Raw genomic sequence first — 23,030 nt, forward strand, 5'->3', positions numbered from 1 at the left:
ATCCAGTGCTCTTTCTCCAAGCTGGCTCCTACCTAATTCCTCCAACCAATGCTCAGTTTATTGAATTTGGAGATGCCCTGGCAACATCCTGTTGTTCCTTGAACAGCAAGGTCTATCTGGCTTTAAACAACACACACACACACATACATACTTTTGAGAAATTGTGTGCATATATTTTTGTAAGTCAAATCTGTACATAAATGCATAGAGGAGCTTGGTTCAAGGATTGTCACTCTGAAAAGTTCATTATAGAAAACAAAACAAAAAGACCTCCTTAAAGACTTACATTACACTACAGCCCTGCCTACCTCTCCTCCCTCCCTTCTTAAAAAAATGTTTTGTGCATATCTTTGATCACACTCCATATGGAGTTTGTTTACACAGGGGTGGTGCCTCCAGAGGTTGGGAAGTAAGTTCTGGCTCCCCCTACTGGGCTCATGATGAATTCATTGGCCCAAAGGAATTTTCTCAGTCTCCCCAGAAGATTCTGGGGCTCTGGGGACGATCATGTTCCTGCCTGTGCTTGGAAAGACCCCAAAAAACAGGGCTCCCTGAGGAAGGGTGTGATCATAGAAGACTTTCTAAAAGAGGTCCTGAACTACACTTTGAAAGATTTTGACAGGAGGAGTTGGTGGTGAGCAATCTTGAGAAAGGGAAGTGCTGTGTGAATTAAGAGGATTGGATGAGCTGGCTGGCCTAAGCAGGATGTTTGTACCCCAGGAAAGGGAAGTGAGGAATTTTCGTTCTAGAATTTTTGAGCAAAGGAGCAATCAATATTCTCTCTCCTCCTTTATTACTAACTTCTTATTCACAACCAGCACATGTTGAAGAAAAACTGGGAGGGTGTATTTTAAGTGACACTACTAGAAAATACAGATAAGCAAAGGAATTAAAAAAATATCATTGAGGGACTTCCCTGGCGGTGCAGTGTGGTTAGGAATCCGCCTGCCAATGCAGGGGACATGGGTTCGAGCCCTGGTCCGGGAAGATCCCACATGCCGTGGTGCAACTAAGCCTGTGCACCACAACTACTGAGCCTGCGCTCTAGAGCCTGTGAATCACAACTACTGAGCCTGTGTGCCACAACTACTGAAGCCCATGTGCCTAGAGCTCATGCTCCTCAACAAGAGAAGCCACCGCAATGAGAAGCCTGCGCACCACAACCAAGAGTAACCCCTGCTCGCCACAACTAGAGAAAGCCCACACGCAGCAACGAAGACCCAACGCAGCCAAAAATAAATAAATTCATTAATTTAAAAAAATCATTGAAACTCTGCTGCCAAGAGACCCACTACTGACATTCTAGTGATAACATTTTAGATTTTTCCTGTACCTAAATGTAGATATGTATGAATTTTACAAGAGATCCTGCATTAGAAGCTGGCTTATAACTTTGTTAATCAATAATATATTCTATGTTATAATCATCCTATGTCACTACATATATATTTACTTGTTATATACCACTTTTAAAACTTTTATTATAAAAAAATTCTAACATTACATAATTAGAAATACTAGCATCATAAGCCCCCATATACCCATCTTGCAGCTTCAACAATTATAAAATTACCTCTTTAAAATAATCTAGGGACTTCTCTGGTGGCACAGTGCTTAAGAATCCACCTGCCAAGGCAGGGGACATGGGTTCAATCCCTGGTCCGTGAAGATCCCACATGCCGCGGAGCAACTAAGCCCGTGCGCCACAACTACTGAGCCCGCGCTCTAGAGCCTGTGAGCCACAATACTGAGCTTGTGGGCCTACAGCCTGCGCTCCACAAGAGAATGCAATGAGAAGCCTGCCCACCGCAACTAGAGAAAGCCCGTGCACAGCAATGAAGACCCAATGCAGCCAAAAAAATAAGAATAATCTAACCCTCTGGATTATTTATTTATTAGTATTTTTTTGGCCACACTGTGTGGCATGTGGGATCTTAGTTCCCCAGCCAGGGATTGAACCCGTGCTCTTTGCAGTGGAAGTGCAGATTCTTAAGCATTGGACTGCCAGGGAAGTCCCCCTCTGGATTATTTTAAAACATAACCTTGACATCATGTAATTTCAGCTGTAAATAAAATATCTCTAAGAGATAAGATTTAAAAAAACATAATCAGTAAAACAAACAAACAAACATAATCAAGGTATCATTGTTATACCTAGAAAAAGTAACAGTAATTCTTTGCTATTATCTAATACCCAGTCAGTGTTAAGTTTTCCCTTTTTTTTTTTAATAGTATTTTTTTCCCTTTTTTTTTTTAATAGTATTTTTTTTTTTCTTGGCCGCATCGTGTGGCTTGTGGGGTTGACCAGGGATTGAACCCGGGCCGGCAGTGAAAGCGCCGAGTCCTAACCACTGCACCGCCAGGAATTCCCTCCCTGATTATATTTTTCAGTTACATTGTTTTGAATTAGGATGTAAACACCCTCTACACATTACATTTGTTTTCTACGCCTGTCTCAAGTCTCCCTTAATATACAATAGTTCTCTTTTTTTTGTGCTAGTTGTTTATTGAAAAAAGTAGATCATTTTCCTTACGTTCAGCATTTGGTTGTTTGCATCCCTGCTCTACCATTAATATGTTCTTCCATCCACTGTATTTTCTGAGAACTGATAGATCTAAAAGCTTACTCATATCAAGTTTGATTTCCTGGCAAGAATACTTCTTAGGCAATGCTGTTAACTTCCTATTGTGACCCATCAGGAGGAACATAGTATGTAGTGGTCTCTCTCTGTAATAAGATTGAGCAGAGAATATTTAAAATTTTTATTTAACCACTTCCTTATTAATAGACTTAGGATACTTCCAGTTTTTTGTTTTGTTTTTTTTTGCTAATTAACGCTACGGCAACCATTCTTATACATCTGTCTTTGCATGCTTGCCTAGAATATTTCCTAAAATTCCCAGAAGTCTGGGTCAATGGATATAATCAATAACTTTTTTTTTTTTTTTTTTGAGGTACGCGGGCCTCTCACTGCTGCGGCCTCTCCCGCTGCGGAGCACAGGCTCCGGACGCGCAGGCTCAGAGGCCATGGCTCACGGGCCCAGCCGCTCCGCGGCATGTGGGATCTTCCCGGACCGGGGCACGAACCCACGTCCCCGGCATCGGCAGGTGGACTCTCAACCACTGCGCCACTAGGGAAGCCCAATCAATAACTTTTCAATGCAGTAAATACCAGTTTGATAGGCTAAGCCTTCCTAATAAAGACCACAGTAAATAAAATAAACCAGTAGCCCAGGAACAATAAAGTCAATGCTGCCTTTTTCTGCTGACTTGGGCATCCTTCTCATTCTGGCGAGCAGGTCCAGGTCTGCACAGGCAGGCACAGGGCAGATCCTATTGTAAAGCTAGTTTAGGTATGTTAGGCCTTAGCTAGATCTTCTATTTTCTCCTGGTATCAAGGGGGACTGCAGAGAGCTGTCCATGTTATTGGCTAATAAATTCAGGATGGGAAAGCATCCTGAGACTCTGCTGTCTACACTGTGAAAAGATGACCTAGGGTAAAAGTTAAAAATGTTGAGGCAGTTTGACACAGTTAGGAAAAAGCAACCAGAGGTAGGCAGTTTGGGGGATTACTGCCTCGGTCCTGGAAGGAACAGGTTTGTCAGACAGAAGCAATTAAATTATGGTTCTGAGCTTTAATTTTTGCGTTTACAAGTCTTAGCACTACTATATAAGTACATTTCCTCTTTGTATCATCATAAAAGAAAAAAGTTTTTCTTAAATCTCAAATGTGATTTCATAAAAATTGGTATCTGAAAATTCCTTAGACTACTCCTGTATTAATTTGCTAGGGCTGCTGAAACAAATTACCACAAACTTGGTGGTTTTAAAACAACAGAAATTCATTCTCTCACAGTTTTGGAGGCCAGAAATCCAAAATCAAGGTGTCAACAGGGCCACAATCCTTCGCAAGGCTCTAAGGGAGACTCTTTCCTTGACTCTTCCAGCTTCTGGTGGCTCCTGGCATTCTTTGGCTTATAAATGCATCACTCCAATCTCCTCCTGTCTTCAGGTCATCTTCTCTGTGTGTCCCTGTACATCCTTTTCTGTCTCATAAGGACACTCTCATTGGAGTTAGGCCCTAGCCTAACACAGTATGAGCCCATCTTAATCCTTCCCCTAATTACATCTGCAAAGACCTTATTTCCAATTAAAGTCACACTGAGGTTCTTCTGGTAGACTTGAATTTTGCGGCGACACTATTCAACCTACAATTCCCAATGTTTTACTGGAAACCGTTAGGAAAATAAGATTCATTTAACAAACCTGCTATATTTACCTGCTTTGAGGACAAACTGCTTGAGGATCACTGCTTATTCTTCTTAGCCTTCCCTGCACCACTAGAATAGTTGTTGTGGATCCAGGAAATCTAACGTCTAATTTGAACTCCTGTCCTCATCGTAAAAGATTAAAAAGAAAAATGATGTCCAGAGGGGAAAAGACTTGTTTAAAGTCATGCTCATGAGCAGCAGCAGTAGATCTATAACTGAGCCCACATCCTCCCCTTTCAGTCCACACTTTCCTTGCGCAATTGGCATTTGGGGGTGGCATGAATTTACCTCCTCCAGGGAAGAGCAATAGTATCTTTTTTGGGGGGGGGGCGTGCCGTGCGGCATGCTGGTTCCCCAACCAGGGATCCAGGGATTGAACCCCTGGGCTCCCTGCACTGGGAGTGCAGAGTCTTAACCACTGGACTGCCAGGAAAGTCTCTCTCTTTTTTTTTAGTATCTTTAATTAGGTAATATAACATCCCCCTTCCTCAAGAAAAAAGAAAGGGCTAATGGTGGGAACTTAAGCATGGTGATTGGCACAATAATTCTAGGGGGTAGAGAGCTGCAGTGGTGGTAGTTAAGGATGTTTCTGGGGCAAGCAACACATTACACGGCCCAAATGTACACTCCTCAGGCCAACGTACCCAGCACAGTGTTCTATGCATCAACAAATGGCCTTGACCCTGGAGACAAAAGAAGCTGCATTATTTTTTCCAGTCCTCTGTCCAGGCTGTCACCAGCTAAGAAAAATGTAGCTACGAGTAAGGGAAGTTTATTTTCTTTAAGATGGGAGTTGATCATTTGTTTTCTTCCTGTTCTTAGCACTAGGGATGTTAATTACAGCTCTGAATACTGCTTAACAAGAAACGCAGGAAACATGTGACTCTGAGCTCAGTTAATGAGTATTATTATCTTTTAAAAATTCTGATTTCGGCAATTACACACTAATCAAGTGTTCACATATGAGGCTCAACCCAGGGGGAGTTTAAGAGGACAGCTCATACCTGTCTTGGAGAGCTGAATCATGAGTTTACAGTCCCATCTTGAGTTCAGTTCACACCTCTGTCTTTAGTGGTAGTTTAGAAACAAATTTCTCACATTTGTTTCTCTAGATTATTCTTTGGAGGAGCTGAAATGAGGGCAGGAGAATCAAGCTAACAAACCCGAACTTTCTTTTGTCTTCATCAGTAATTCCAGAATTAGAAGCCCACGTTTCTACCTTCCCAAAGCTTCCAGCCATTTCAGCACAATAGCATGAAATGAGATGTGGCTAAAAGCAAGAAACATTGAGTGTTCCTCTTCTCCCTTTTCCTCTCCACATTGTTGTCTCCCAGACACCAGCCAACTGAAAAGGAAGGAAAAAAACACTTGGGTCATAGGATCTTACAAGATTGACCCCCACCCCAATCCTAAGCCATGGGTCTTGACACCCTGCTTACTTTTCCTGGGTACCTGCTCTAGGAAATGTATGGGATCAGAGGGCCCTGGACTGGCAATCTTTAGCTTTATTAGGAACACTAATAAATTTAATAGAAAATTAATAAGTAAAAAAAATAAATTTATTTATTTTGACTGCATTGGGTCTTCGTTGCTGCATGCGGGCTTTCTCTAGTCGTGGTGAGCGGGGGCTACTCTTCCTTGTGGTGCGCAGGCTTCTCGTTGCGGTAACTTCTCTTGCTGCGGAGCACGGGCTCTAGGCACGTGGGCTTCAGTAGTTGTGGCACGTGGGCTCTAGAGCGCAGGCTCAGTAGTTATGGCACACGGGCTTAGTGGCTCCACGGCATGTGGGATCTTCCCAGACCATGGATCGAATCTGTGTCCCCTGCATTGGCAGGCAGATTCCTAACCACTGCAGGACCAGGGAAGCCCTAGTTAATTAATTTAATGGACCAGATTAATACTAATCAACTTCGGAAGTGGCAGGCATGAGGGAACCTGGGGCATAAATGAGGTTCCAAAGACTTCTGCAAAAGGACCCAAAGGATGATGGGAGGAGCCAGCAGCCCATCTGGAATGAGGCATGCGCCTGAGAACAAGGAAGTTCTTTCATGGCCTGGGAGTAAGGACTGCTGGCAGGAAAGGGAGGGACCACATGAAGTCCACAAAGCCCTTCTGTGATACACACTTTGCTGCAAAGTTTGGTTGGAAAGTGAGAGCAGGGCCAAGATTCCACAGAGGCCAGAGGTCCAGGCTAGGCCCTTCCCACATCCTGTGTTGCCTTTCTCTGAGCATGTTTCAGGCACATGAGTCCCATGGTAACCCCAAACCTCAGGTTGTGAGAAGCATGTCTGTTTTCATCTGCATTTCCCCAAAATAATTTGACCATGGAGCATTTTGCAAACACCAATTACTGTTCCATGGATTGGGGATTCTGAAAATCTCATTTTGGGAAAGGCCAATTCCAGTCCTTTTCCAAATATTAACTCTTCTCCTCTAGGAAGCCCTCTCACTTGCTTCAACTCATTCACCTCCCCCTTCCTGTTTTGCAGCCTTTGATCATATAGGTAGGTGCCTGTATGAGTCATGTTCTGAATCAGTCTCTAAGGGCAGCTGTATTCAGCTTGCCTGGCTCTGTGGCCCAGCCCTGATGGGTCTCCCAGAGATGACTGAGGAGAGTGGTAGGGTTCAGCAGTCTGCCCTTCTCTCAGCTACAGCCCCAAACAGCTTCCGGGAAGAGCATCACTCACTATGGACACTGTATCCTCTCTTAGAGCTAGGATCTATGGTTCCAACTGCAAAAAAATGATACTGTTCCCAGGGCACTATCACAGTCATTCTCAGGGCCCCTCCACTGAAGCAGACGGGGCCTATCACCAACCCTCGTTTATGTTAGAGGAGCTGGTCACGTTGCTCACATCCACAGTGATTCAGAGCAAGGACTAGCACGCTCCCTCATCTTCAGTCTGTTTTTCTCTCCAAGTACCGCACGACTTCCCCCGGGCATACCCACTCTCAACTGGACTCCAGAGCAACTGATCTTGGGCCAGGGCTGGGGACAAGGAGCAAAAGCAGGTCTTAGTGTTTGTGTGTTTGCCCTTGACCTGCCTTTACCCTTGAGGGAACTCCTGTGTTCTTCTGCTCCAAGCAATCCAACCACCCCAAGCTGACCTTCCAACCAGTCATTTGGGGCCTTTTTCCTGCTGTCTCTTGGCTATACATACTCAAACTTTGCATTGGAATAAGATTTATTTATTTTTTTTACTTGGCAAAAAGTCAAGTGCTACATTTTTAAAAACAAAATCTCAAACAATCAAATGCATTACCCATCACAGAAGAGGGTCTGGCAACAGTACAAAACATCCTACTTAAGATTTTTTTTTTTATACAAGTAGGTTTAAAATGAGTTCTGTGAGAACTAAGAAATCTACAGCTTGTAGTTTAATAATAGAAAAAAATTAAGACAATTAAAAGATCTGTAGCATCCAGCATTTTGCTTAATTCCCTGTTTTATAGCACCTATTTCTCTAGGTTAGAAGATGAGAATTCTAGATCCTGTGGTGTATGCCTTGTACCACAGCAAGATAGGGTGGACCTGCTGTCTCCCCTCCCCACCAGCCCCCATCACCAAGGAGAAGACACTCTTTTTTTTCAATCTCCCCACTTACTCCCAGAGCAGAGGGGGATAACTGGGAAAGCAACTTAGAAATCAGAGTGCAGGAATATGACTTCCTTTCCCCAGAATGGGCTGCTGACAGAAGCAGAGTATGTGTTTAGAATGGTGGAGGAGTTTGTGGGTGGGAACAGCTATTATCTGCAACATGATGCATAAAAAGCAAGGAGTAACTGGACATCACGGTCAGTTGCCTGCAAGTTTAAAAACCTCAGACTAAACAGACAGTTCGAGGGAGGAACAAATTACTAATCACATAGATGCTTTACATGCACACCACTGTTGGCTGTAGGCCACCTCATCGCCATCCCAGGGCTGAGCCAACAGAGTGGCTCCACTGTACTAAGAAAAACAAACATTACACACAGGAAGCACTCACTACACACAGATAAATCCCCTGTTCACCCCCACCCTCCAGAACTGAACCCAATTTAGAAAACAAAAGCAAAATCCACTGGGGAGATTAGAAGAAGGGCAAAGAAGTTTCTCCCCAAAGCCAAGGGGACCGAGTATGTGAATTTTAGCAGACTTGAGGCCCCCAGCTCCAGGCCCCTGAGAAACCAGATCAGGTCTTATTTGAGAGGAGGGAGAGGGAGGTTTGGATGTAGATTCTTTTTACAAAGTCCTACCAAGGCTTCTGTAGCCTCCAGAGCTGCATCTTGGATGGAGACCCTGATGTTTTGGGGGGAGTGGCCATTGATTTAACCAGATGGGAAACTGAAGTGGAAGTGACACATACACAGAAATGTTCTCACCTGGGGGACACACAGATGGGAAGGCAGGTGGGAGATGGATTACTTTGGAGTCCTGGCATGAGTCCCCAGGAAGCTTTCAATCTAACTCAAAGGGTTTCCTACTGGTGATTTGTTTTCCTTTCTATTTTTACTTCCTATAATCAGTGTTGTTAGACTTTACAAAACAAGATAAAAACTAGTCCCAAAGCTGGACTCTGTGAATATAGTTGTTTCTTTTATAAATATTTTAATTACAGTAATCCTCACTCCAGATAATTTCAGTGACAAACGGTACTCGCAGGCACACAAGTTCTCACTCACACACACACACACACACACACACACACACACAAACACACAGCCCCCAAACTTTCACAGAAAGTCTGACAGCAACCATATAATTATAAAGGAGCCCCACCTCTCAAGAGTGAAGTAAGGGTGAGAATGACTATGTCAACCTAAAGAAGCCAGAGGGGAGACTGTGTGTCACTTAAAAAAAATATATAAACAGGAATTAACAATGTCTGATTGAGAAGCCAGAAAGAAAAAAAATAGTAAAGTAAAATTCTGCTTACCAAAAGGGAAAAAAGGAAAAAAAAAAGAGAAAACCCTTTAGATTTCTGTACAGAGGTTCTTCCTGTCAAGTGCCTAAACCATAGGCAAACTCTGGCATTCCCACTAAAATATGAGGGACTCACACCACTGGAAAAAAATCAAAATAAGAAATGGAAACTGAGGATGGAAGTTAGTGAATTTCTGTGCATTCTGGGAGAGACTTAGTTGCCGTTAACTCCAGAGCCCAGCGTAGTTTCCATGGAGTCCTGAAGGGAGGGGTCCTCCTGCCACGAAGAGCTTCGTTCCAGACGAGTCGTAGCAGTGTGTGTAGACAGCGTTGGGGAAGGAATCAGTGTCCGAAAAGTAACTCCTCCAGGTTTCGTCATGATTCTGTGGGAAATAAGAGACTCTGAGCACTCGCCGTGGGGCAGAAAAGGGAAAGAAGGGACAAGAATGCTTTCTGGGCTCCTTAAGAGGAGAGGGTCCTATATCTATACAGGAGACTGGTGCTCAGGGGAGCTGGAGCCCCATTTTTCCAAATGAACATTAGGGAGGAGCCAAGCAGGCTGAAGAATTGCTACACAAACCGAAGGTCTTCTCAGGACTGCTGGAACCAAATGCTTTCACAATTCACTGGCAGCCTCAGTGGGAGGTTCCTCTCCTTCCAGCTCTATTATCACCTGGGGGTTATTCTGGGCCAACCGGTGTGTCTTACTGGGCCTGTTTTCCCGCAGACATGCAGACACAAAAACAAAACCAAGGGAAAGTGCCTTTCTCTGCTCCAAGGAGTGTCTCCTACTAGTGAAAAACTATGTGGTAGGTGGTGTGTCAGTGGGGGTGGGAGTGGGTGGGTAGAGTGAATACAACTTTTCTGTCACTGTCCAGTAACCATGTGAGGCATGGGCTTACTCACCAGCCAGCCTCTGCCAGTCGTTAGTTTCAGATTCTCCCCTGCTAGTCTGGGCTTGGACCCATAACAAGCTGAGAGCCTCTCTTCCAGGAACCTCTGAGCTCGGATGTCATAGAATAGCAGGGAGCCCTGCCCTGTGCCCACAGTGATGATGTGCTCATAGAAGCTCACTGACCGGATACCTGAGAGAGAGAAAAGTAAAGGGCAATCAGGTCTGCTAGCCGGAACTTCTCTGACACTGAGTTCACATGGCACCCCTAAATACCACAGCGCCTTTCCCAAGGCAGACCTAGCTCATGCACAAGCCAGAGAACCCCGATGCCACACTGCCCATCCGCACACTAACAGGAACCTTCCCATAAGCCTCAGAAGTACCAAATGCCTGATGATGCCCAAGATGCTTTGGGCCCAAGACCGTAAGTATGCCCTGAACCTGCTTGCCTCCCCTCGACTCACTCTGAAGCCACCTTTCATAACTCTAAGTTCTCCTCCATTATATGTTTCCAACCCGTACTGAAACTGAGGGTAATCTGCATATTTACAAATCATGACATTAACAAGGACTTTCTTGTGTTTGACCTAAAACCACTACCATGGCACTGCAAGAGGTCTTTATCTGGTATTAAGTGTGTCATGAGAGTGGCAAACAGCCTAGAACTGAAGCACTCAAAGGTGCACTGTCTCTCACTGTGAATTTAAGACAAGTCACCTGATCACTTTGGGTCACAGGGAAAATACATCTGCTGCATCTGTGGATCAGATAAGTGCATGGGATGTGAAGATGTCTCTAAGTACAAAAGAGGTGCTCACTAATATCTGTGAAATCAGTATTTCCTTATTAGGTTTGCAAGCTACTCCTGTAACAGTAACCAAAATCTCTTAAAACTTCATTGCAGACATCATTCCGGCCAAGACTATTTATTCTTTCCCTTACTACTTTCCTTACACACAGTATTCTCTCTGTTCTGAAATGTATTTCAAGAATAACTGAAAACAAATCTAAAACAATGGCCAAAACTGCAGCATCTACACAAAAATAAATACTACTTGAAAGAGAAGATACTGTGCCTTTTAGGACTCCCAGGATAACGTAGCCACATTTTTGCATGAGAAGGGGGACAATGTCAGATGAAGAAGGAAACACATTTTGTTAAGTTGGACAACCTGGATTCTGGTCCTTGGCTGTTCCCCCACCAACCTGTGTGGTGTTTGGCAAGTTATTTAACCAATCTGGGTCTCAGTCTCCTCATCTATAAAATAGGGTGTAAACTGCTTCCCACAGGGTCCTTGGTAAGATGAAATGAGATGTCAGACAAAGGTATTCTGAAATCTTAAAGTACAGTACAAATATAAGTCTCTTTTTATTCCTCAATGAAGAATGAGGGTGCCCTCAGAGAGAATATGCTATTAAAGATTGGGAGGCGGGGGGGCCTGAAGCCTAATTCACCCAGTGGGTAAGAACTAAACTGAAAATTTTCTTCAGCTTTATTGAGGTATAATTGACATAGAATACACTGCACATATTCAAGGTATACAATTTGAAGTTTTAATATATGTATATATCCATGACACCACCACCACAATCAAAATAACATATTTATCACCTCCAAAAGTTTCCTCATGCCCCTCTGTAAAATCCTCCTCACCCCACCACATCATCCCTTAGCATAAAAGAATTTTATAGTTCAGGTAGGGTCCCAGCAAAAAACTACCACAAGGAGTAGGGCTCTGTGGAAGAACAAAACCACCAATACGCTGACTATTGGTTTCCATCAAAGGCTTCTGTGGCCACACGTTTGTGTGCGGTGTGCGAAGCTTTGCTGCCATATGGAGGTATTCAATCTCCCCTCTGTGTCACCAAACACCTCCACCAGGTTCCATAAAGATCACTATATTTGCTCCACCAGGTTCCATAAAGATCACTATATTTGTTTGGATCAATATTGAAACAAGGTCAAAACCCATTCACAACGCAGCTGTAAGCCTGAGGGGCACATGGGGGCCTCTTACCACTGCCTCGCTCCCTGGAGCAGACAGACTTGACGTTGTATGATGGTTGCCGTGGATCCAAGAAGGAGACATGAGCTTGGGAGCCCACTGCATACACTGACCACTCACTACCATAGGCCAGGCACACATTCTCACGGCAATATGGCAATTTGGTGGAGAGGAGCTGAAAACAGAGAGAGAAGAGATGCACCTATGGCATTACCGGAAAGCACACGGCAGGGCATTGTTCTTAGATGCCCACCTCTGTGGGCTTTCCTCATATACCAGACAAACAAAGTCACAGACAAAAAGACATGTACCAATTAAGGAAATAACATCCTGCTCCACCCCTACGTATGTAAGAGAAAGAAAGAATGATGATACTAAACAAGATCTAGGTACTGAAGAGGACCAGTTAGGGAAAAAGGTCAAGCTCGAATTAAATAATCAGAAGCAGAGAGAAAGGCCAAAAGCCACAGGCTGTTTCCAGGGATAACCCCAGGGCACTAAAGCCAAGGTCCCACTCTGTTCTCTCTGCTGGGAAGAGCCACTACCCTTCTCACTGGTCTTCAGGTAAAGGGGCTGATTTCTGGCTACCCTCAGCCTAACTCCCCAACTGTATGGGAGTTGTACACTATAGAAAGCACACTCGTGGGACTGCTCAACCCCAGGTAACCCCAATCAGCCTTAACCCTGGATCCTTGTCATTTAGCCAATCCTCAGTGGCTACTGCACGTAAGGGACCAAGCAAGGTCAGTGGAGCTCAAAGGCTGCTGTGACACGAAGGAAATCAATAATTCCTGGAGCTCTGCTTCCTCTTGAAAAAGAGTCTATCATAGAAGTTATAAGCAGCAAAGGCCTCTGGAATAAGAAGAGGACAAACGATCCACGGGTAGGTTTAACTTTAGGTAAAAGGTGCTTGCAAATACTGTAAATTAAATCCATACCTTACATGATTATTTTAGAGATGATTAATCTTAGTTTAATTGATCTTCGGTTGCCAATGGCTCCTAACATTTAGGTTTTTCCTGCCCTCACAATATTGCAAATAGTCAATAATCCATAAGCAAATACTTAAATGCACTGTGGATTGGAAGACTGCTAGTTAAAGGAGTCTCTCAGCAAGTCTTTGCAATGTGAAAGAATCACCCCCTCCTTTTTTTTTTTTTTTTTTTTCCCCAGTTCTGGACATTAGTTTAATCAGTCATTTTCATCTTCTCTGAAGAGCAAAAAAATTTACTCAGTTTGCCAGTAACCCTGTCATGAAATTGCTGTAAGTTGTTCTATATTAATTATTTCACAGGAAATAGACAGATCTCTTATTGTTGGGTAATGGAAATGCGTAGATTATCCTGTACATGTTACTCCGATCAACTGATAACATAGTTTCTGCTGGGTTCCCTCTGACTTCTTTAAAAGACTTTTAAGAGGGGCAGGCCAGACTCAGAATTTCATGCACTATGCAATCGCATGCCCAGATCCTTGGAGAATTCGTGCTTTAGACAAGAATGAAAAAGTTTAGGGAGGATTAAAGTATTTTAACTATAAGGTGAAACTACTAAGTCATGTTCATCATACCTTAGACAGTGTATTTTCAGCCTTCCAGAGATGAAAGTAGCCATCCAGAGATACTGCTCCCAATTCCTGCAAAAGCAATGAAAAACAGGTTATACTCACAGCAACTAATATATAACAGTAAGCAGGGGAAGACCCTGCAGGTTGGGGTCCTCCCATTACTCACTCCTATCCTATGATGGTGCCAGGGATTATCAGCCCATCATCTTACCCTACAAAATGCAGCTGTACAGCATATTAAAGCAAGGCTGCTTCTTGACAGAACCCAAGAAGCAAGTCCTGGTTTGAACATAGACACCCATGGTTAAAAAAGCCCATACTATACAATCATACACACGACATCCTGTTTGATAGTTAGAGCAGAGCATGCACATGAAAGACAGTTTTGTAAGTCTCAGTGTGAGAGCTTCTATAAGTAGAGGGTCTAAGCTGGGAGAGATAAGTCTACCCCTAACCCATAAATATGGATGAGAGATAGGAGGCGGCTAAGGGAACTACCCCTCAAATTGTGGCCCGATTCAAATTTTGGGAAAAGAGCCTTTCTTCTCTTCTGGCTCTGGGTCTCCATACTAACACTCTACTTAATAGCCCAGCAGTTTCAGATCTGACTCAAATGATTAAGTTAAGACTTGATGGCAGTGTTGAGAAGAGGCAGTAAAGAATGAAAAAAAACTGAATACAAGAGAGAAGAAAGTGATTGCATGTAGGAAAATCACACCCAAAACAGAGCACCGGCAGGGATCACGTGCAAATGAGACAGTCAAATCAGAGTGGCCCTGGGGAAACTCTGAGAGGCTAACAGATATAAAACATCCAGAGAATACTCAATGCAAGGGGTGGCTTTCATAATTTCAGTTATAATCTTTCTCAGAGAGAGATTATAACTAAGCATCCCTCAGCCTTCAAGAGATGCTCTGTGGGCTCAGAACTGAGTTATGTAGTAAGCTCTGACTTGGGGAAGGAGAAGGAGAAGGACAGTGCACCTCCCAAGACATAAGCCAAGAAGCTGAAGCAAGAGGAACAGGCTTCAGGGAACCTTTGGCAAGCTCATACCTTGTTCTTGTTGTTGAAGGCCAGAGCTCGGACCTTGCAGTTGTCAGGGTTTGTGTCCTCCTTGGGGATGTCCTTTAAGGCCTTGTGAGTGATGTGAGCATACACAGGGACCTGTGACACATTGTGCCTTGCGTCACTTTTTGTTAACACATCATCTGTCACCTCCCAGAGTCCCATAGAACCATCGCGTGAGCCTGTAGGGCAAGGAAACCACAGATGTCAGACATATCCAACTTTCCATGAGACAGTCCCACAGAAGCCAAATGGGATTTCTTAGCCTAGCTCTTTGTGCACCATGCTCATATGTGCTGAAGCCCGGCCAGGTAGCCCACACCAAAACAGAAAGCAGTATGTATTTTAAGAGCTACACCAAGAGGATGATTCAACTAAGGTGTAGGAGTTAAAATATAACCTTTAAGTGTAACATAGTTGGTGGGACTTTTGAAAAGAGAGAATACATTTGATAAAGCTCAGTAATTTTCCAAGCCAAATGCTTAGGTCACTTGGGCATGCATGCATAGGTGATTTCTACTAGGCAATAGGGTTTGGGAACTTCCACTCTAGATCAGTGATGCTTAATATTTTCTGAGTCATGTACCCCTCTGACAGACTTAGGAATGTTAAAGACCCCTTTCTCTAGAAAGATACACAAAAAACCTACCTTGCACACTCAGTTTCAGGGAGCTTCATGGGCCTCTTGAAGAAACCATAATCCCTGAATTAAGAATGACTGTTCTGGGCTTCCCTGGTGGTGCAGTGGTTAAGAATCTGCCTGTCAATGCAGGGGACACGGCTTCGAGCCCTGGTCCAGGAAGATCCCACATGCTGCGGAGCAACTAAGCCCGTGCGCCACAACTACTGAGCCTGCGCTCTTGAGTCCGCGAGCCACAACAATGGAGCCCGCGTGCTGCAACTACTGAAGCCCGTGCGCCTAGAGCCCGTGCTCCTCAACAAGAGAAGCCACCGCAGTGAGAAGCCCGCGCACCGCAACGAAGACGCAACACAGCCAAAAATAAATAAAATAAAATAAAACAAAATGCCTTAAGAATGACTGTTCTACATTAAGATGAATGCTTAAAAACATAAACAGTTTTCCTTAGGGAACATAATGAAGCACTTAAAAACAAGTCTATGGTATAGTCATAAAACAGTATATCAAGAACCAATAAAAAGAGCTTCCCTGGTGGCGCAGTAGTTAAGAATCCGCCTGCCAATGCAGAGGACACGGGTTTCAGCACTGGTCTGGGAAGATCCCACATGCCGCAGAGCAACTAAGCCCGTGCGCCACAACTACTGAGCCTGCGCTCTAGAGCCCGTGAGCCTCAACTACTGAAGCCCGCAAGCCTAGAGCCCATGCTCCGCAACAAGAGAAGCCACTGCAATGAGAAGCCTGTGCACCACAACGAAGAGTAGCCCCCGCTCCCACAACTAGAGAAAGCCCACACCCAGCAACAAAGACCCAACTCAGCCAAAAATAAATAAAAAAATAAAATAAAATAACCAATAAAAAAAATGTTTTCAAATTCCTTTCCAGTAGCATTATCTGCCAACACTCCTTTGAGACCAGAAGGTGCCCTTCTCACACTGCAAATCTCCTGAATAGTTCACGGTAAAAATTGTCTAACATGGGATAAATATCATCCAACTTGTTTGTATCATAAGGTTTGTGGACAAAGGTTCAAAGTAGAGGGCTCATCATGTGTGAAATCTAGAAAAGGCCAGAGAGTGAAGGGCACATCTAGAGAACTACGTACGGTTTATAATACAAATTAAAAAAATAAAACTATACAAGTCTTATGAAAAATTTCAAGCATATTGAAATGTTGAAAGAATTTTACAATGAATTGTATACTTACACCTATAGTCTACTATCAACATTTTCTTATATTCAGCATATCATATATCTATACATATATCCATCCCTCTATATGATCCCATTTTAACCTACTGATAATCCCATTTTAACAACTCAAATATGTACTGAAAAAAGACTAGCAGGATTGATTTCAAATTGTTAACAGTGACTATCTCTGGGCACAAACTGTGTGGGTAATTCTCTCCTTTTTTGTTTATTTGAATTAAAAAAAATTCTTACAATAAACATGTATTACTTTTACAGTAAAGAAAAAATTATTTTAAGAACTAATCTGGCAGCAACATGAAGATTAGATTGGAGGAGACAAGACTAGAGGCAGAGAGAAAATATGGAAGGACATTGGGGTAATTCAAAAGATAGATGATGAGCACTCAAGTAGACAAGATAGAAAAGAAATTGATGGATATAAGAGATATTTTAGAAAACAGAATCAACATGGCTTGGTAATCTAAGGATACTGAAGAGTCTTAGTTCTCTGGCTGTGCACCTAGGTGGAAGGTAGGAGAATTTACGAATATATGTCAATGGCAGGGGGAGGTGAGGTCCTGGAAGGGAGATGATGAGTTTGAATACACTGAATTTGAGGGGAATGTTCAGGGGTTGATGCTCATCATCAAGTCTAAACATTAACACTGGTTAACAAGTATTGAGCATTTTCAATATGGCAGCCACTAAGCACTACCTCATCTGATCTTCCCAATGACCCTGTGAAGTATATATAATCATTATCCATGTTACAGATGAGGAAATCCAAGTCTCAAAAGCCTTAAATAACTTGCCCTCTGTGCTAATAAGTGGTAAGACCAGGATTCAAATTCAGATCTTTATTATCAGAGCCAATAATCTTTTTTTTTTAAATGCAGCAAAAACTACTGTTAATGGTACATCAAACACTTTTTTATAAATAATAAAACCTCGTTTATTTCCAATTTAACAAGACATCTACATTGACTTAAAACTATTTCGACTTTCTTGCTGATGTGACCTCTCAGAGTATGAAATTCCTGATTTGGATGTGAACAAAGCAGAACTGAAAATTCAAAAGAAACTTTTTTTTTTTTGGCCGTACCATGCAGCTTCTGGGATCTTAGTTCCCTGACCAGGGATTGAACCCAGGCCCCCTACAGTGGAAGCATGGAGTCCTAACCACTGGACCGCCAGGGAACTCCCCAAGAGAAACACTGTCCCCTGCCCTCCTGCACAGCTGAACGTTAGAACTATTTCCAACTGAGCTGCTTACTGCAAAATTTTGAGGCAGTTTCTCAATCTTTGTATAGTATAACACTCCTCCAAATTGGGCTCCTGGTTAATTGTCTCTGCACATATTAGTTTTAAAATGTATACTGGGGACTTCCCTGGTGAGCCAGTGGTTAAGAATCTGCCTTCCAATGCAGGGGACGCAGGTTCGATTCCTGATCGGGGAACTAAGATCCCACATGCCGCAGGGCAACTAAACCCGGGCGTTCTAGAGCTCTTGCGCCACTAGAGAGCCCACGTGCTGTAACTGCTGAGAGGCCCGCGCGCCAGCGAATGATCCCGTGTGCCTCAACTAAGATCCAACACAGCCAATAAATAAATATTAAAAAAAAAAAAGACAGCACAGATCAGTAGCTAACACTTCCTGGGCTTCTTTCACTGTGGTTGTTCTGCCTTTGAACAAATGGGAAGGTTAAGCTGGGAGGATTTTTAAAAAATAAATAAATAAAATGTATACTGTGTTTTTACTGTCTTCCATAATTGTCAACAGTATGTCACACAGCAACTCCATCACTAAGGTAGGGAAGTGTACTAACTTACTTTGATGATTAGGAAACTGAAACACAGCTTCTTTCAACATTTAACAATTTGGAGAACAGAGCATTTGAAGATTAGTACTTTTACAAAGCTATATTTCCTCAATTTAGATGGCAAAATTATATATTAGGAACATCGATGGAAGGATTTTTGTTGTGTATGTTGATTTACAGTGATTCTACAGTTTATAAGGAAGGTGTATTCTATATTATCATAATTAAAGTCTCAGTAGAAGATGAGAATTATCACGAACATTTAGATCTTAATTTTTCATTAAAGTATAATTCACTTACAATATAATATTAGTTTCAGGTGTACAGCACAGTGATGCATTATTTTTATACTCTATTTAAGGTTATTATAAAATAATGACCATATTTCCCTGTGCCATACAATATATCCTTGTTGCTTATTTTATTTTTTATAAATTTATTTATTTTATTTTTGGCTGCGTTGGGTCTTCATTGCTGCACGCGGGCTTTCTCCAGTTGCGGCGAGCGGGGACTACTCTTCGTTGCAGTGCGCAGGCTTCTCATTGCGGTGGCTTCTCTTGTTGCAGAGCATAGGCTCTAGGTGCACAGGCTTCAGCAGTTGTGGCTCACAGGTTCTAGAGCACACGCTCAGTAGTTGTGGCACATGGGCTTAGTTGCTCCGTGGCATGTGGGATCTTCCCGGACCAGGGCTTGAACCCATGTCCCCTGCATTGGCAAGCGGATGCTTAACCACTGTGCCACCAGGGAAGCCCTGTTGCTTATTTTATACATAGTACTTTGTATCTCTTAATTCTATACTTCTATCTTGCCCCCTCCTTCTCTCCCCTGGTAACCACTAGTTTGTTCTCTTTATCTGTGAATTTGTTTCTGTTTTGTTATATACGTTCATTTAATTTATTTTTTTGATTCCACATATAAGTAGTAAAGTGTTTGTCTTTCTCTGACTTATTTCACTAAGCATAATACCCTCTGGGTTCATCCACGTTGTTGCAAATGGCAGAATTTCATTCTTCTTTAATGGCTGAGTAATAGTCCATTGTGTATATATACCACATCTTTTTAAAAAACTTATTTCATATTGGAGTATAGTTGACTAACAATAGTATGTTAGTTTCAGGTGTACAGCAAAGTGATTCAGTTATACATATACATGTATCTATTCTCTTTCAAATTCTTTTCCCATTTAGGTTATTATAGAATGTTGAGCAGAGCTCCCTGTGCTATACAGTAGGTCCTTGTTGGTTATCTATTTTATTTTCTATTTTATTTTTTTATGGCCACGCCACGTGGCTTGTGGGATCTTAGTTCCCTGACCAGGGATTGAACCTGCACCCTCTGCAGTGAAACCACAGAGTCCTAACAACTGGACCACCAGGGAATTCCCTGGTTATCTATTTTAAACATAGCAGTGTGTACATGTCAATCCCAAACTCCCAATCTATCCCTCCCCGCCGGTAACCGTAAGTTCATTCTCTAAGTTTGTGAGTCTGTTTCTGTTTTGTAAGTAAGTTCATTTGTATGAACTTTTGTTGTTGTGTTTTTTTTTTATATTCCACATGTAAGCAATATCATATGATATTTGTCTTTCTCTGTCTGACTTACTTCACTTAGGATGATAATCTCCAGGTCCATCCATGTTGCTGCAAATGGCATTATTTCATTCTTTTTAATGGCTGAGTAATATTCCATTGTATATATGTACCACATCTTCTTTATCCATTCATCTGTTGATAAGACACATAGGTTGCTTCCATATCTTGACTATTACATATGATGCTACTAGGAATACTGGGATGCGTGTATTTTTTCGAATTAGGGTTTTCATTTTCTTTAAATATATATCTAGCTGTAGAATTGCTGGATCATATAGTAGTCCTATTTTTAGGGGTTTTTTTCAATTTTTTTAAATTGAAAAAATATTTATTTATTTGGCTGCGTTGGGTCTTAGTTGCGGCACATGGGATCTTCGGTGCGGCATATGGGATCTTTCGTTGTGGCACACGGGCCTCTCTCTAGTTGTGGCACATGGGCTCAGTAGTTGTGGCACGCAGGCTCTCTAGTTGTGGTGCATGGGCTCTAGAGTGTGAGGGCTCAGTAGTTGTGGCATGCAGGCTTAGCTGCCCTGAAGCATGTGGGATCTTAGTTCCCTGACCAGGGATCGAACCCACGTCCCCTGCATTGGAAGGCAGATTCTTAACGAAGGCAGATTCTTAACCACCAGACCACCAGGGAAGTCCCTATTTTTAGTTTTTTGAGGAACATTTATACTTTTTTTCATAATGGCCACACCAATTTACATTCCTACCAGCAGTGTACTAGGGTTCCCTTTCCTCCACATCCTCACCAACATTTGAAGACTTTTTGATGACAGCCATTCTGACAGGTGTGAAGTGATTATTATCTCACTGTGGTTTTGATTTGCATTTCTCTGATGATTAGCAATTTTGAGCATTTCCTCATGTGCCTGTTGGCCACTGTATATCTTCTTTGGAAAAATGTCTATCCAGGTTTTCTGCCCAATTTTTAAATGGGTTGTTTATTTTTTTATATTGAGTTGTATGAGCTGTTTATATATTTTGGATAACCCTTATTGGTCATATCATTTGCAAACATTTTCTCCCATTCCATAGGTTGTCTTTCTGTTCTGTTGATGGTTTCCTTTGCTATGCAAAAGCTTTTAAGTTTAATTAGGTCCCATTTGCTTAATTTTGCTCGTTTCTTTTGCCTTAGGAGAGAGAGATGAAAAATATTGCTACAATTTATGTCAAAGAGTGTTCTGCCTATGTTTTCTTCTAGGAGTTTTATGGTTTCCAGTCTTCCATTTAGGTCTTTAAACCATTTTGTTAGTTTTGCATATTGGCGTGAGAAAATGTTCTAATTTCACTCTTTTACATGTAGCTGTCCAGTTTTTCCAGCACCGCTCTTCACTGGAGACTGTTTTTTCTCCATAGTATATTCTTTGTCATAGATTTATTGACCAGAAGTGTGTGGGTTTACTTCTGGGCTCTCTGTTCTGTCCCATGGATCTATATGTCTCTTTTTGTTCCAGTACCATGCTGGGTTTTTTAAAAAAATAATTAATTAATAACTTTATGGCTGCGTTGGGTCTTCGTTGCCGCACACAGGCTTTCTCTAGTTGCGGCGAGCAGAGGCTGCTCTTCGCTGCGGTACATGGGCACCTCACTGCGGTGGCTTCTCTTGTTGCCGAGCACGGGCTCTTGGCACGTGGGCTCCAGAGCGCAGGCTTGGCAGTTGTGGTGCATGGGCCTAGTTGCTCCGCAGCATGTGAGATCTTCCCGGACCAGGGCTCGAACCCGTGTCCCTTGCATTGGCAGGTGGATTCTTAACCACTATGCCACCAGGGAAGTCTTACCATGCTGTTTTGATGACCAAAGCTTTGTCGTTTAGTCTGAAGTCAGGGAGCATGCTATCTCTAGCTTTGTTCTTTTTTTCCTCAAGATTGCTCTGGCAATTTGGGGTCTTTTGTGATTCCATATAGATTTTAGGATTGTTTGTTCTACTTCTATGAAAAACGTCATGGGTATTTTGATAAGGATGGCATTAAATCTGTAGATTGCTTAGGGAAATAGAGACATTTTAACAATATTAATTCCTCCAATCCAAGAACATGGGATATCTTTCCATTCCTTTGTATCATCTTCAATTTCCTTCATAAATGTTTTACAGTTTTCAGAATATAGGTCTTTCACTCAGAGCCAATATTCTTTTTTCTTTTTAAATTGAAATATAGCTGATTTACAATATTATATTAGTTTCAGGTGTACAGCAAAGTGACTCAGTATTTTTGCAGATTACATTCCATTATAGGTTATTACAAGATACTGGGTATAATTCCCTGTGCAGCAGTCCCCAACTGCTGGGACTAGGGACCGGTTTCATGGAAGACAATTTTTCCATGGACCGGGGGGTTGGGGGGGGTAGGGGAGTGGAGATGGTTCAGGCAGTAATGCAAGCATTGTGGAGCGATGGGGAACGGCAGATGAAGCTTTGCTCGCTCATCCGCAGCTCACCTCCTGCTGTGTGGCCCAGTTCCTAACAGGCCATGGACCGGTAGTGGTCCGTGGTCTGGGGGTTGGGGATCCCTGCTATACAGTATATCCTTGTTGCTAATCTATTTTACATACAGTAGTTTATATTGGTTAATCCCATAATCCTAATTTGTCCCTCTCCCCTCCCTCTCCCCTTTGGTAACCACAGCTTTGTATTCTATATCTGTGAGTCTGTTCCTGTTTTAGAGCCAATATTCTTAAAACCTGCTATACTGTTCACAAAATGTAGACTTGGAAGCTATCAGCCTGAAAACATAGAATACTCACAGCCTATATGAAAAAAGAGAAGGGAAGCTCCCAGAATAAGCCACGTCCTGGCTCCTAACAATCACACTTAGTGCAAGTTACTGTCATACAGATACTCCCTATAGAGGTGACATGATTCAGCCTTTGCCTTCAAGGAGCTCTCATTTCTTGGGGAGACAAATGACAGGGAATCCAAAAGCTTCTGAACCACTACTGAATAATTCTGAACTGTGACTATGCTTGTCCATTAGATTTATTTTCCCTCCTGGCTGCTTTCTATTGCCTTGCAAAGAATCCAAAGAAGAAACATTTACGTTCCCTTAGCTTTGTGCGTAGCAGTTCTAAGCATGGGC

At 42.6% G+C, this 23,030-nt stretch overlaps 1 protein-coding gene across 6 annotated transcripts in view; it reads right to left on the reverse strand.

The window, feature by feature from the left end:
* Window positions 1-5,043: 5,043 nt before the first annotated feature.
* The window catches only part of DCAF12 (DDB1 and CUL4 associated factor 12), a 43,716-nt gene continuing 25,729 nt past the window's right edge, over window positions 5,044-23,030 (reverse strand). The window contains exons 5-11 of one of the 6 annotated variants that reach the window (XR_014296945.1): window positions 14,699-14,892; window positions 13,649-13,714; window positions 12,092-12,254; window positions 10,085-10,263; window positions 9,192-9,561; window positions 9,035-9,074; window positions 5,044-5,617 (exon numbers count right to left, since the gene is read on the reverse strand). Coding sequence is in view for 1 of the 6 variants with exons in the window: in XM_082657539.1 (XP_082513665.1) it covers window positions 9,403-9,561; window positions 10,085-10,263; window positions 12,092-12,254; window positions 13,649-13,714; window positions 14,699-14,892 (761 nt within the window). In the remaining 5 variants the exon portion in view is untranslated. Of the gene's footprint in view, window positions 5,618-7,449; window positions 9,562-10,084; window positions 10,264-12,091; window positions 12,255-13,648; window positions 13,715-14,698; window positions 14,893-23,030 lie in introns of those variants that run through there. The other 5 variants (XR_014296944.1, XR_014296946.1, XR_014296947.1 and 2 more) reach the window with 5 other exon arrangements.

The sequence above is a fragment of the Grampus griseus genome (assembly GCF_964374135.1).
Source record: "Grampus griseus genome assembly, chromosome: 6".
Taxonomy (NCBI): Eukaryota; Metazoa; Chordata; class Mammalia; order Artiodactyla; family Delphinidae; genus Grampus; species Grampus griseus.